General features: G+C 36.3%; 1 protein-coding gene across 2 annotated transcripts in view; it reads left to right on the top strand.

Annotated features, from left to right (window-relative positions):
• LOC141556904 (proton-coupled amino acid transporter 1-like) overlaps positions 1–7,645 on the top strand; it is a 31,200-nt gene extending 23,555 nt beyond the window's left edge. For both annotated transcript variants that reach the window (XM_074291844.1, XM_074291843.1), the window contains 3 exons: positions 210–376; positions 3,970–4,139; positions 5,834–7,645. In XM_074291844.1, the coding sequence (XP_074147945.1) occupies positions 210–376; positions 3,970–4,139; positions 5,834–6,108 (612 nt within the window). In that variant the 3' untranslated portion in view covers positions 6,109–7,645. The remainder of the gene's footprint in view (positions 1–209; positions 377–3,969; positions 4,140–5,833) is intronic.
• The last annotated feature ends 5,849 nt before the right edge of the window (positions 7,646–13,494 follow it).

The raw sequence follows: 13,494 nt of genomic DNA, 5'->3' as shown, positions 1-13,494 counted from the left end.
TGGATGCACAGAAGAGTTCTTTTCCATGTTACTACCCGCTGAGGGCTCACAGAACAAGATGAGTTTGTCCAGAGCTGAGAGTTGAAAGGAGGAAAAGTGAGGACATTTCTTTAGGGTCCAGGAAGCAGAATAGAAATGCTTTTCAGTTACCTCTTTTGCTAGTAATTAATATTTCTATTTTTGTCTTTCCTTGCCTCCCTTTCTAATAGGTTCTTCCCCTAGAAAATCAAATGAAGAAAAAGGAACATTTCCCATTCATCTTGTATACGGGGATGTCTGTGGTTACCGTTGCCTATGTCATCTTGGCATGTCTGGGCTACTTGAAGTTTGGAGCAGACACCCAAGCCAGCATAACCCTCAACCTACCGAATTGCTGGTAGGTACATTTATGGTTTGAGGAGGTAGAAATGTAAACTTTGGAAGGTACAATTCTGATAGAATTGTACTCCTGGCTCCAGTACTAATTAAAAGCCATTTCCTATCTGTTTTGCCTTGGAAAAGTTCTTTTTGTACCTTTATTTCCTCATCTATAAAATGGGAACAATATCCATTATTCTCTTTCTCATAGGATTTTTAGGATTAAAATTATATTATGTATACATAACACTTTATAAATTGTAATAGAAGTTATTCTTTCATGGACTAGCTACTGTATTCAGCACTGGGAAACATGTACAGTCTTGAAAAGTTAACATTGTGATTATTGTTCATTTTTACTTTTATTTAAATAAAACAGAAGCATTATAAAGATTTCTGTAGGCTGAGCCAAGAGTGATACTGATACCTCATTGCTGCTCTCATTCTCTTAGAATGAATCATAGAATATCATCCCTGGAATATTAGATTACCTAATCAACTCTTCATTTTACTGAGGAGAAAACTCTGAGGCCCAAAAAGTGACTTTTCCAAAGTCATACAATGAGTGACAGAGTCAAGATTCACACCTAAGCCTTTGGGTTCCAAGTCCATTGCTCTTTTCTCTTTATGGTTCCTAAAAAATGTGTGGATGTCACTATTATTAAACCATAAGTATGATACTCAAAACTATTTCTTCAGCAGAGAAAATATTTCAATTATGGATGACATATAATAGCATTGATAGAAAGGAATGAAATATTCACAAAACTGACTGCTCTGTATGTCTATACCCTTTTTTGTGAGCTGCTCTCCTCATCTTCTCTCTGATACCTTCAGAGCTGTGGTCTATGATACAGCTGTAATTTCCTTGATTCTAGTTCTAGCTCTGGTCTCTACTGGCTATATCACCTTAGGCAAGTCATTATCCATTTCTTCCTCTATAAAATCAGAACAGGGATGGAAGTTTGAACGGGATAATCTAAAGCAGGGATTCTTAACCTTTTTTATGTCATAAACCCCTTTGAAGCCTATGAACCTCTTTTTTTATAGTTTTATTTTCCCTAATTACATGTTTTTTATATTTGTTTTTAAATTTTTGAGGTCCAAATTCTTTCCCTTCCTTACCAATTGCCCACCCCATTGAGAAGGCACATAAGAAATTATGCAAAACATTTCCATAAAAGTCATGTTGCAAAAGAAAACATAGATCTCCCCCACCCCCACCCCCAAAAAAAAGCCCTTCAAGGAAAAAAAAAGTTTTAAAAAATAGTATGCTTCAATCTATATTCAGACACAATCAGTTTTTTTTTTTTTTTCTCTAGGTACGGATAGCATTTTTCATCATAAATCCTTCAGAATGTCTTGGATCATTTTATTACTGACAATAGCAAAATCATTCACAGCTTATCATCATACAACATTGCTATTATTTTGTACATTTTTACTTTGTTTTAGCTCATGGATGACTTTCCAGGTTTTTCTGAGAGCATCCTGCTTAACATTTCTCATAGAACAATAATATTCCATCATAATCACATATCTCAGTTTATCCAGCCATTCTCCAATTGATTTTCTCAATTTCCAATTCTTTACCATGAGAAAAGAGCTGTTATAAAGATTTTTGCACATATAGGTCCTTTTCCTTTTTAAAAAACCTCTTTTGGGAGTCATGTTTAGTGATGGTATTGTTAGGCCAAAGGATATGTGTGATTTTATTGCTCCTAGGGCATAATCTTTTGATCATTTATCAATTGGGGAATGGCTCTTATGTTATAATTTGACTCAGTTTCATATTCATTTGAGAAATGAGGTTTTCATCAGAGAAATGTGCTTCAAAATTCTTTTCATTATTACCATTGCTAACTATTTCTCCCCTTTATTCTGTTATTTCTCTTCACTCTGTCCCTCCTCAAAAGCGTTTTACTTTTGACTATCACCTCTCCTAATATGCCCTCTCCTCTATCACCCCCTTCTCTTCTCATATCCCCTTTCCCTCTTACTTTCCTTCAAAGTAAGATAGATTTCTATACTCATATTGAGTATGTATATAATTTTTTCTGATGAGAATAAGGTTCACTCACTCCTCTTTCCCTCCACTGTAAAAGCTTTTTCTTGACTATTTCAAATAATTTACACCATTATACTTTTTCCTTTTCCTTTCTCTCAGTAGATTCCTCTCTCACATTAATTTTATTTTTTAAGATATTATCACTTCACATTCAACTCATACCTGTGCCTTCTATCTATAGCTCCTTCTGTCATAATAATGAGGAAGTTCTTATGAGTTACAAGTATCATCCTTTCATGTAAGAATGTAAAGAACTTATTAAGTCCCTTATGATTTCCCTTTCCTAATTATTTTGTGTTTTTCCTGAGTCTTGTATTTGAAAATCAGATTTTCTATTCAGGTCTGGTCTTTTATCACAAATTCTTGAATTCTCTATTTCATTAAATATTTTTTCCATTGAAGAATTATATTCATTTTCACTAAGAAGGTGATTTTTGGTTGTAATCCTAGTTCCATTGGTCTCCAGAATGTCATATTCCATGCCCTCCACTCTTTTAATGTAGAAGTTGTAAAATGTTGTGTTATCTTTACTGTGGCTCCACCATATTTGAATTGTTTCTGGATGCTTGGAATATTTTCACTTTGATCTGGAGTCAAGGAATTTAAGTTAATCTTTTTAGAATAGTTTTCAAATACATAAGATTAAAAGAAAAGCAATTATATTGAAAGTAAAATAAAAATACTTCAAAAATTATGTCACAGACACTAGGTTTAGAAACCTTAGTCTAACATTCTACTGTTTTTAAACTCACTTATGACAATATCATATACAGTTATTCCTTCTACTGATGGATACATTCAGCTTTTGAACATACTCTTAGATCCAGCTTTGGGGACTAGCCCAAAGTCAGTTGTCAACAAGAACCACCAGTCTGGATAATGTGACCAACTCAGTGCTCACATCTCCATCTCTACATAGAAACCTTTAGAGAGAGATGCTTATGGTCCTGTGTCAAGTCCAAGCTATTTAAACTACCTGGGTCTAAGTTTCTTCATCTGTAAAATGAAGGAAATGAATTAGGTGGTTTCTAAGATTTTTTCCAATTATTACTCCTCAGCCTGGAATACAATACTGCCTCCAACATTAATGAGCTATGTGATACAGACTAGTCTATCATGTCTTAGAGAGCCAAGACCCTGTTTCCACATCTATAAAATGGGAATGAAGATACATGTAATATCTTCACAGAGTTGTTATTAGCTTTAAAGCAAATAATGCATGTAAGATGCTTTGCCAACTTAAAAATATTAAATAGTTATTTAGATGCCAGTTATTGATTTTATTATCATTGACCACTATTGCAGTAGTGCTGCACAAACTTCTGGCTTCTTAGTCCAGTGTAATCTAGTATTTGGTACTAATGAAGTAGAGAATTTTGGAGAAGAAAATATACATGAGCCTCCTCAGCTAATTTGATAACATCCGACTCCCCATGTTAGTTCATCCTCTTCGTGCTATGTAACCCTTATTTTCATGCAAAGAGCTAAGAATTTGGGTGGATTTTCCTAGACAAGTTGATTAATTAGTTGCTTTCCATCTGCAGGTTATTTCAGTCTGTGAAGCTGCTCTACTGCCTTGGAGTCTTCTTTACCTATTCCCTACAATTCTACGTCCCAGCCGAGATCATCCTCCCTTTTGCCCTCTCCCATGTGCCAAAAAAATGGAATTTGATGGCAGAATACTTCATGCGTGTGGGCCTGGTTTGTATGACATGTGAGTAGGAAGCAGGATGACTTGATTTTGATGTTATTCTTTGGTACTCACAAACTGGGAGTTGATCAGGGTCTAGACCATGACAGAGAGGCAGGAAACTCTTAAATTCACTGGCAAAGTTCAACAAGCTTGTAACAAGGTAGAAAAAAAAAGTCCCTTGACCCAAATGTCAGGACCATTAGGTTTTATTTATGGCTTTGGTACTTATTGTGATGTTAGATGGTTTGAGGTTGAAGCACCTCTGTGACAGTTTTGTTATTGTTTAATTTTTAGTCATGTCCAATTCTTTCTTACCCCTTTTGGGGTTTTCTTGGCAGAGGTACTAAAGAAGTTTGCCATTTCCTTCTCCAGCTCATTTTATAATAAACTGAGGCAAATGGGGTTAAATGTCACACAGCTAATAAATGTGTGAAGATGAATCTTCCTAACTTCAGGCCCAGTGCTCTATCCATTGTGCCAGTTAACTGCTCTATGGCAGCATGGGGCTGGAGTCTGGAAGATCTGAGTTCAAATTCTACCTCAGACACTTACTGTGTCACTCTGAGTTAACCTCAGCCTGTGTCAGTTTCTCAACTGTAAAATGGAGGCAATAATACTACCCCTGCTGCAATGATCAAATGAAAGAATATTTATAAACTACCTGGAACATAATAGGCATTCATAAATGCTGCTTTCCTTTTCTCTTTTTTTTCAAAGTCATTTGAGATTCAAAAATAATTAAAGTCAGCTGCTAACAATTCTCTCTTCTCTCTTAATGTGAAAGATAACAGTCTTCATGTCCCCTAGCCATGAATATTCAGAACACTTCACAAAAAAAAGAGCTAGAGATTATCCTCTTTTATAGTATCTCATGACTAGGTTCTTGAGCTTGTTCTGAGGCTTTCAAATATACTATTCCACTAAAGTCTTCTCCTAGAACCTTACTCAATATGAAGATGACCCTGGCTTCTCCAAGGTTAGGACAACAGAGTAGACTCTTGCAGCACCCACTAAGCAGGATAAATTTCTGGAGGATACCTAGTCCTTCTCATCTGACCCAGCCTCCCCAAGCTGGTAATCCAGAAGCACAGGGTAATGGATATTGTGGCTAAGGTAGCTTTTGGAATGACTCTCCCTCAATGGGATGATAGTATAAAAGGATAGCCCTATCTGGGTAAGGCTGGAGAGAGAGCTCTCCCATGACTGGGATGCATGATCTTCCTCCCCTTTAGAGAAGGGCTTTTAACAGAGCTTAACAGGGTTTCAGCATACCAACCTAAGTAAGTGTAGTAAGGGTGGCCAAGTGTGTTTATAGTTTGTTTTTTTTTTTCAGTTACAGTAACTCAGAAAAACCCTTTACTTTTCTATTAAAGTAGAGGAGGATTGTGATTTGCATCTGAAGAGTTTATAATTAATTACCCTGACAAAGGTACAGATCTTTTGAAGTGCTGAAATTAGCTTCTATTAAAAGATGGCCTATGTTTCAATTATCTGCTAGGAAAGACCTTATGATGCAATGGTAAAAGTCCAGGATTCTGAATCCAAGGACCCTGCTTTGAGGTTCAACTCTGTCACTCCTTTGCTAGGTTAGCTTTGAAAGGATATTGCTTAAATTCCTTGCCCTCCATGTCTATCCTTGGACAATGGACATAGTATTACTAGTTATACCATTCATTTTGGGCTGGGCACAAATAAGACTGTTTTTTCCTTCATAGGTATGTTGGCCATCCTGGTCCCCAAGTTAGACCTGGTTATAGCCCTGGTGGGCTCCACAAGCAGTAGTGGCCTGGCTCTGATCTTCCCACCACTCCTGGAAATCGTCACCTTTTACTCAGAAGGCTTGAATCCTATCATCATCATTAAGGACATCCTGATCAGTTTCCTGGGTTTCAGTGGGTTTCTGGTGGGCACCTACCAAGCACTTTATGAGCTGACTTATTCTCCTATTCCTCCCACCATTGCCAACTACACCAGCACCTTTGTACACTGATCTACATTCAGGTGGAACCCTTCTCTGCTTCCCCTCATTCCTCTACTCCCTGTGGAAAGTGAACTCCCTCTTTCCAAGACTAAGCCAACTGTGCTATAGTAGAAAGAGCCCTAGGTCTGGAAATGGAAGACCTGGATTCTGCTATATGACTATTGGCAAGTCACTTAAGACTCTTTGAGCCTCAGTTTCCTCAACCTGTGAAATAAAATACTGCTTCTCCTTACAGGATTAAGAGCATCAAATTTGAATACATTGAGGCAATGTATTCAAAGCACTTTGTAAATTGCAAAGTGCTATAAAAATATGACCTATCACTGCTCCTTTTCTTCCCCCTCAATATTCTCTTACTTTGGGACCTCTCCAAAGTGCTGCCTCAATTTTCTCTTGACTTTGCTCTTAACTTGTCAGAAAACTTCAGCTAAAAGTTTCCAACAGCTGCCTGTCATATAAGGATGACCTAACCAAACCAGGTCAAGCACATGCTTGCCATCCATGAACTGTCTGAATACAAAGTGACACTGAAACTCTAAATACAGTGTATTTGGAGTTTGACTCCTTTTCCAAATCCTCATCCCTGGATCTCTGCCTTGTTCCTCAAAGACAAACTAACCTATGAAATATTTATATTAAACCAAGAGTCTAGAATCTAAAATGTTATTGGGTTCTGTATCAGAAAAGATTCAGTTTTAAGAAGTGGGCACATGCGAGTGAGAAATCACTTGAAATCATGAAGAGAATTAAGGGAAGGACCTTAAGGATTGTTGTCCAACCCTCTCTCATTCCAATGGAAGAGAAGAAAGTTCAGAGAGGACAAGAGGCTTGTCCAGAGCTGAACCATGAGTTAATGGCTAAGACTAGAAGTCATGACCACACAGGATTCAACTCTTTCTTATGAGATCACATCTGCATTAGAATGACAGCCTATCAGAGCAAGAAGAAATCTTAGAGACTATTTGGTCTAATATCTTCACTTTGCAAAAGAGGAAAGTGCAGATGTAAATATGGGAATGGATTTTTCCTGATCACAGATAATCCACGATTCCTATCCTGCATCCAGTGCTTTTTTCACCATATTACAGATATTTGGGGAAAGAAGAGGAATACCCTGCTATTGCAGAGAGCTCTGGGGAAAGAAGACAGAAATGATTATAGAAAACAAAAAAGACCTGAGAACTTATAAACAAATAATATACATTTGGGGGAGGGATCCCCTTCCCTTATCTCTCCTAACTATGGTTAGTCACAGTCTGCAAGTAAAAATTCTTATTTTGGAAGATTAACAAGCTAATGTTCCCAAGGAATGATTGCAGGGAGAAAAGGGAGTTGTTGAAATAGTTCATGATAGTAAAGATCAGAATTCATCCCACAAGTATTTATTAATTACCACGTGTTTGCAAAGTACTCAGTTAAAAGACTAGGGAAGGTTTCAGGTTTAAATAGAATAGTATTCTTGCCCTCCTCTCTTGCAAAGAAGAGCCTTTGACCATCTCTTCATTCATGTAAGTTACCAACATTAAAGACTGATAACTATTAACAATTGTTTTGTCTTTGGATTTTTCTTTTCCTTTGTCAGAAAGGGATGCTTATAGTTTGGGAGATTGACTTGCTCATCCACAGTGTGGGCCAAGGTGTCTCAACAGATAAAAGAAGTATTTGAAAGTGGGCAGAGACTAAGGAGAGGGAAGGAGATCTAGAGGTTACTGTGAACCTCTGAGAGCAAGGGCAAATTCAACAATATTATTAAACATTTAGTATGTACAATATACCATGTGAATTGCTAGGAAAAACAGAAAAATAAGGCATAGTAGTTGCCCTTTTGGAATTAATCTAATAATAGAAAATGATAAATGTATACTGATAAACCTGATAGTTGGGAGAGGGGGAAAGCCACATAATTATTGTCTTTTTGTTATATGAACGACTAATTTCTGAAACAGATTATGCTGATTCTAGCTGGATCCAGAGTCAAAAAGGAAGAATTGACCATAAAGGAGTAAAAATTCCCTTACATTTTAAACAATTAAAGAAAAATGGGCTGCCTCATAATAGATCTTTAAGGGTAGGTCGGATGTCTATTTTTCAGGGATACATAGTGCAGAAGAAAATTAAGAACTTGTTTTAAGGCTTTCAAAGCATTTCCCCTGCAAGATAGGAGGTACAAGTATGACAACATAGAAATAATATTTCCTTTGAGGGGGAAAATCAAGGTGTTCTCATATCCTCTCCCTACTATGAACCCTTGGCTCTGCTCTGGCTAGCTGACCAAATTGAGTACTACAGGTCCAAAGAGAGTGCTCAGAATCTGGAACTCATTGACTCTTTATACATACACTTTAGGATCCTGGGAAGAATCACTTACAATTTAGTTTTGGCTCCTGTGTATCTAGGGTCTTTCCCAAAGAGCACAGTGGAAAGTTACTTGGTGTACAAAGAAAATTAGGTTAAAAGACAGTTATTCATTTCTCCACAAGAAAGAACTGATTAACACAAAAGACTTACCAGTGCTGAACAACAAAGACTTAAGCAAGCAGTATTATCTAACTACTGGTAATACTCTCCCAGGATATTGAGACTTAAAATGTCAAAATATATGAAGGAGATTGTGAGACTGCTAAATCAACATTTCATGTTTTATCTCATATTTGCATTGTCTAAACAATACCTTCAAGGTCCACGTCTTCTGGCAAGCTCAGCCAGGGTTGGGCTCATCCTTCTATTGGAGATCATCTCTGAGAAGTGCTGAAGTAGTTGGCAGGGTGTTATCTGAAGTGCAGCTGGCACTTGCAACCTTTCAAACTTAAAAAGTCTGCCTTCAAAGTTGAAAACATTCACTTTAGGATTACTGCTCAGTCACTTATGTTCAAGAAAGAAACAAGAGATAAGCCTAAGACCCAGACTAAGGGTCACTTAGACAGTTCATGCTCAGTCATGCACTTTGTAGCTATCATGCTGCTGGAGTGGGAGATACCCCAGAAAAAGGAGAGAGGAGGAGAGGGAGAGGAAAAAGACCAGAGAGAAAAGAAGGTGGAAAAAGAAGAGGGAGTGAAGGGAGGGAAAGGTGAAGAGAGAGAAGAAAAGGGAAAGGGAAGAACAAGGAGAGAAGAGAGAGAGAAAAGGGAGAAAAGAGATAGGAGAGAGAGAGGGAGAAAGACAGAAATAGAGGCGAAAGAGAGACAGAGAGAGGGAGAGATCACAGAATGCAGTTATTTCTTTTAAGGTCCACATAATATATTTGTAATTTCTGTGCAATCATTTTTTTAAATTATACTATATCATGAAAATGCTTGTTTCATTCCACAGATTTAAATTTTTTTTTAAAAAAGATCCACCGAGGGGCAGCTAGGTGGTATAGTGGATAAAGCACCAGCCCTGAAGTCAGGAAGATCTGAGTTCAAATCTGACCTCAGACACTTAACACTTCCTAGCTGTATGATCCTGAGCAAGTCACTTAACTCCAATTGCCTCAAGGGGAAAAAAAAAAAAAAAAGATCCATTGAGTGTCTACTGTGATACAGCCTTAACATAGTCTCCCTGACTTCAGTTAATATGGGGCAGTGACGACCCCTAGTCTGTTTTATCTTTCCAAAGTGATAAGCCCTTAATATCACTGGAAGTTATCATCCCCATGTTCCATAATCTGTACTCTAATTCAGCCTCCAATACATTAATATTATTTTCTCCAATTTGGAAATGAGATTCTGAAGGATTGTTACTTGAGCCTTCAAAGCAATAGTTACATACAGTGCAATTTAAGTGTTTCCACTTCAACTCCAAAACTTGACCTACTATACCAAGCTCAGATAGGGGCTGTGGTAGAGACCTATTAAGATTCCTAATAACTCTGAATTTAAGTGCCCAATAGAAGTATAAAATGTTATGAGGCCAGATATGGAATCAAGAATGAAGAAAAGCTTCATTGAAGAGGTAGCATTTGAGATGGGCTTTACAGGATATGAACAGGCTTGATGATATCTAGAAAAGAATGGGGATAGTGAGTAGGTATTTAAAGTAAAAGAAGAAACTGCTGAGGAAGTGAGATGGGAAGTCAATCCAATTTCCAAGGAAAAGAAAGATAGATGTGGAGACTTTATTTCAGATTAATGGAAAAAAAATCAAAATTAATGAAAAAAAAAAATCAAATGAAGGTGGCCTAGCTGTACCTGATCTAAAACTATATTATAAAGCAGCAGTCACCAAAACCATTTGGTATTGGCTAAGAAATAGATTAGTTGATCAGTGGAATAGGTTAGGTTCACAAGACAAAATAGTTAATAACTATAGCAAACCCAAAGATCCCAACTTTTGGGATAAGAATTCATTATTTCACAAAAACTGCTGAGAAAACTGGAAATTAGTATGGCAAAAATTAGGCATGGACCCACACTTAACACCACATATCAAGATAAGATCAAAATTAGTTCATGATTTAGGCATAAAGAACAAGATCATAAATAAATTAGAGGAACATAGGATATTTTACCTCTCAGACTTGTGGAGGAGGAAGGAATTTGTGACCAAAGAAGAACTAGAGATCATTACTGATCACAAAATAGAAAATTTTGATTATATCAAATTAAAAAGCTTTTGTACAAACAATACTAATGCAAACAAGATTAGAAGGGAAGCAACAAACTAGGAAGACATTTTAGAGAACTGACTCTAATTTATAAGAAATCAAGCCATTCTCCAATTGATAAATGGTCAAAGGATATGAACAGATAATTTTCAGATGATGAAATTGAAACTATTTCCACTCATATAAAGAGTGTTCCAAATCACTATTGATGAGAGAAATGCAAATTAAGACAACTCTGAGATACCACTACATACCTGTCAGATTGGCTAAGATGACAGGAAAAAATAATGATGAATGTTGGAGGGGATGTGGAAAAACTGGGACACTGATGCATTGTTGGTGGAGTTGTGAAAGAATCCAACCATTCTGGAGAGCAATCTGGAATTATGCCCAAAAAGTTATCAAACTGTGCATACCCTTTGATCCAGCAGTGCTACTACTGGGATTATATCCCAAGGAAATACTAAAGAAGGGAAAGGGACCTGTATGTGCCAATATGTTTGTGGCAGCCCTTTTTGTAGTGGCTAGAAACTGGAAGATGAACAGATGTCCATCAATTGGAGAATGGTTGGGTAAATTATGGTATATGAATGTTATGGAATATTATTGTTCTGTAAGGAACGACCAGCAGGAGAAATACAGAGAGGCTTGGAGAGACTTACATGAACTAATGCTGAGTGAAATGAGCAGAACTAGGAGATCATTATATACTTCAACAACGATACCGTATGAAGATGTATTCTGATGGAAGTGGATATCTTCAACAAAGAGAAGATCTAATTCAGTTCCAATTGATCAATGATGGACAGAATCAGCTACACTCAGAGAAGGAACACTGGGAAATTAGTATAAACTGTTTGCATTTTTGCTTTTCTTCCCAGGTTATTTTTACCTTCTGAATCTAATTCTTCTTGTGCAACAAGAGAACTGTACGGTTCTGCACACATATATTGTATCTATTATAACTGTAACTGTAATACAGTAATAAAATACTGTAACATACTTAACATGTATAAGACTGCCTGCCATCTAGGGGAAGGGGTGGAAGGAAGAACAGAAGTGAGTGCAAGGGCTAATGTTGTAAAAAATTATCCATGCATATGTACTGTCAAAAAAAAGTTATAATTATAAAATTTTTTAAAATAAAATAAAATAAAAGAGACTTTATCTCAGGATTTACTGGAAAAAAAAGATATACTATGTCCATAACTTTTTCTTATCTACCAACATAGTAACCTAATCAAAGTGTTGGAGTCCAAAACTAAGAGTGTGAATCTGAAATGAATACCAGAGACCAGGCAGAAAATATGCTTTTCAGTCTTTGTTTATTAATCTGAGTGCCAGGCTTAATATATCTTTTAGGCTAGTGTTATAACATTACTAGATACCTTTAGTTGACATCATTTCCTTCCAGGGTTAATGCACATTCCATACTTTGACATTTCAGTATTCACTTTAACTATCAATACCAAGATACTTATCAACATAGAATTGTAAATAGCTTAGTTGTGATGCTTATCAATATCAACAGAATTATAAATAATTGTGATGTTTTATCAATACCAAAGTACTTGTTGAATAGTAAATAATAGAAATGAAATAGTAAATAATAGAAATAGAAATAGTAAATAAATAGAAAAGAATAGAAATAGATAATGTATTTGCTTCAAGTATGTCTTTAATTCATTGTTGAGGGGTAAATAGCATACTTAAAAATGCCTTGTTCCTGTTGCATGCATTCTCCATCAAGATTATCCTAAATTTACAAAATAAGTCTTTACAATTATGAAAGAGATGGTGAGCCAATAATTCGAATTGCTTCTCCCTAACAGAAAATAGGTGCCAAGTAACACTTGGACTAGACCCCAATATGGACCCATTCAATACTGGCTCTCTACATCATTTTCTAGTTTGTGACCCTGGGCAAATCACTTAACCCCAATTACCTCAGCAAAAAGAGAGAGAGAGAGAAAAAAAGAGAGAGAGAAAAAAGAGAGAGAGAGAGAGAGAGAGAGAGAGAGAGATAGAAAGAGAGAGAGAGAGAGAGAGAGAGAGAGAGAGAGAGAGAGAGAGAGAGAGGAGAAGAAGAAGAAGAAGAAGAATACATTCAAGAGGAACAAAATGCAAAAGATTTGCAGGATTTATCTTTTTTTTTAATTAAAGCTTTTTTATTTTTCAAAACATATGTATAGACAATTCTTCAATATTAGCCCTTGCAAAAACCTTGTGTTCTTATTTCCTCCTCCTTCCCCCATGCCCTTCCCAGATGGCAGTAGTTCAATATATGTTAAACATGGTAGAAATATATGTTAACTCCAATATATGCATACTTATTTATACAATTATCATGCTGCACAAGAAAAAAAATCAAACCAGTAAAATAAAACAAAACAAAACAAAAAAAAAAGGGAAGCAAAATAAAATGCAAGCAAACAACAAAAAGAGTGAAAATGCTAGCTAGGTTGTGAACCACACTCAGTTCTCACAGTCCTCTCTCTCTTTTCATAACTGAACAATTTGAATTGATTTAAATCATCTCATTATTGAAGAGAGCCATGTCCATCAGATTGATCATCTTATAGTCTTGTTGTTGCCATGTATAATGATCTCCTGGTTCTGCTTATTTCACTCAGCATCAGTTCATGTAAGTCTCTCCAGGCTTCTCTGAAATCATCCTGTTGATCATTTCTTACAGAACAATAATATTCCATAGCATTCATGTACCACAACTTATTCAGCCATTCTCCAATTGATGACCATTCATTCAGTTTCTTGCCACTACAAAAAGTATGCTATTTACCCCTCAACAA

The sequence above is a fragment of the Sminthopsis crassicaudata genome, chromosome 2 (genome assembly GCF_048593235.1).
Source record: "Sminthopsis crassicaudata isolate SCR6 chromosome 2, ASM4859323v1, whole genome shotgun sequence".
Lineage (NCBI taxonomy): Eukaryota > Metazoa > Chordata > Mammalia > Dasyuromorphia > Dasyuridae > Sminthopsis > Sminthopsis crassicaudata.
This window is presented reverse-complemented; position numbering and strand designations above follow the sequence as displayed.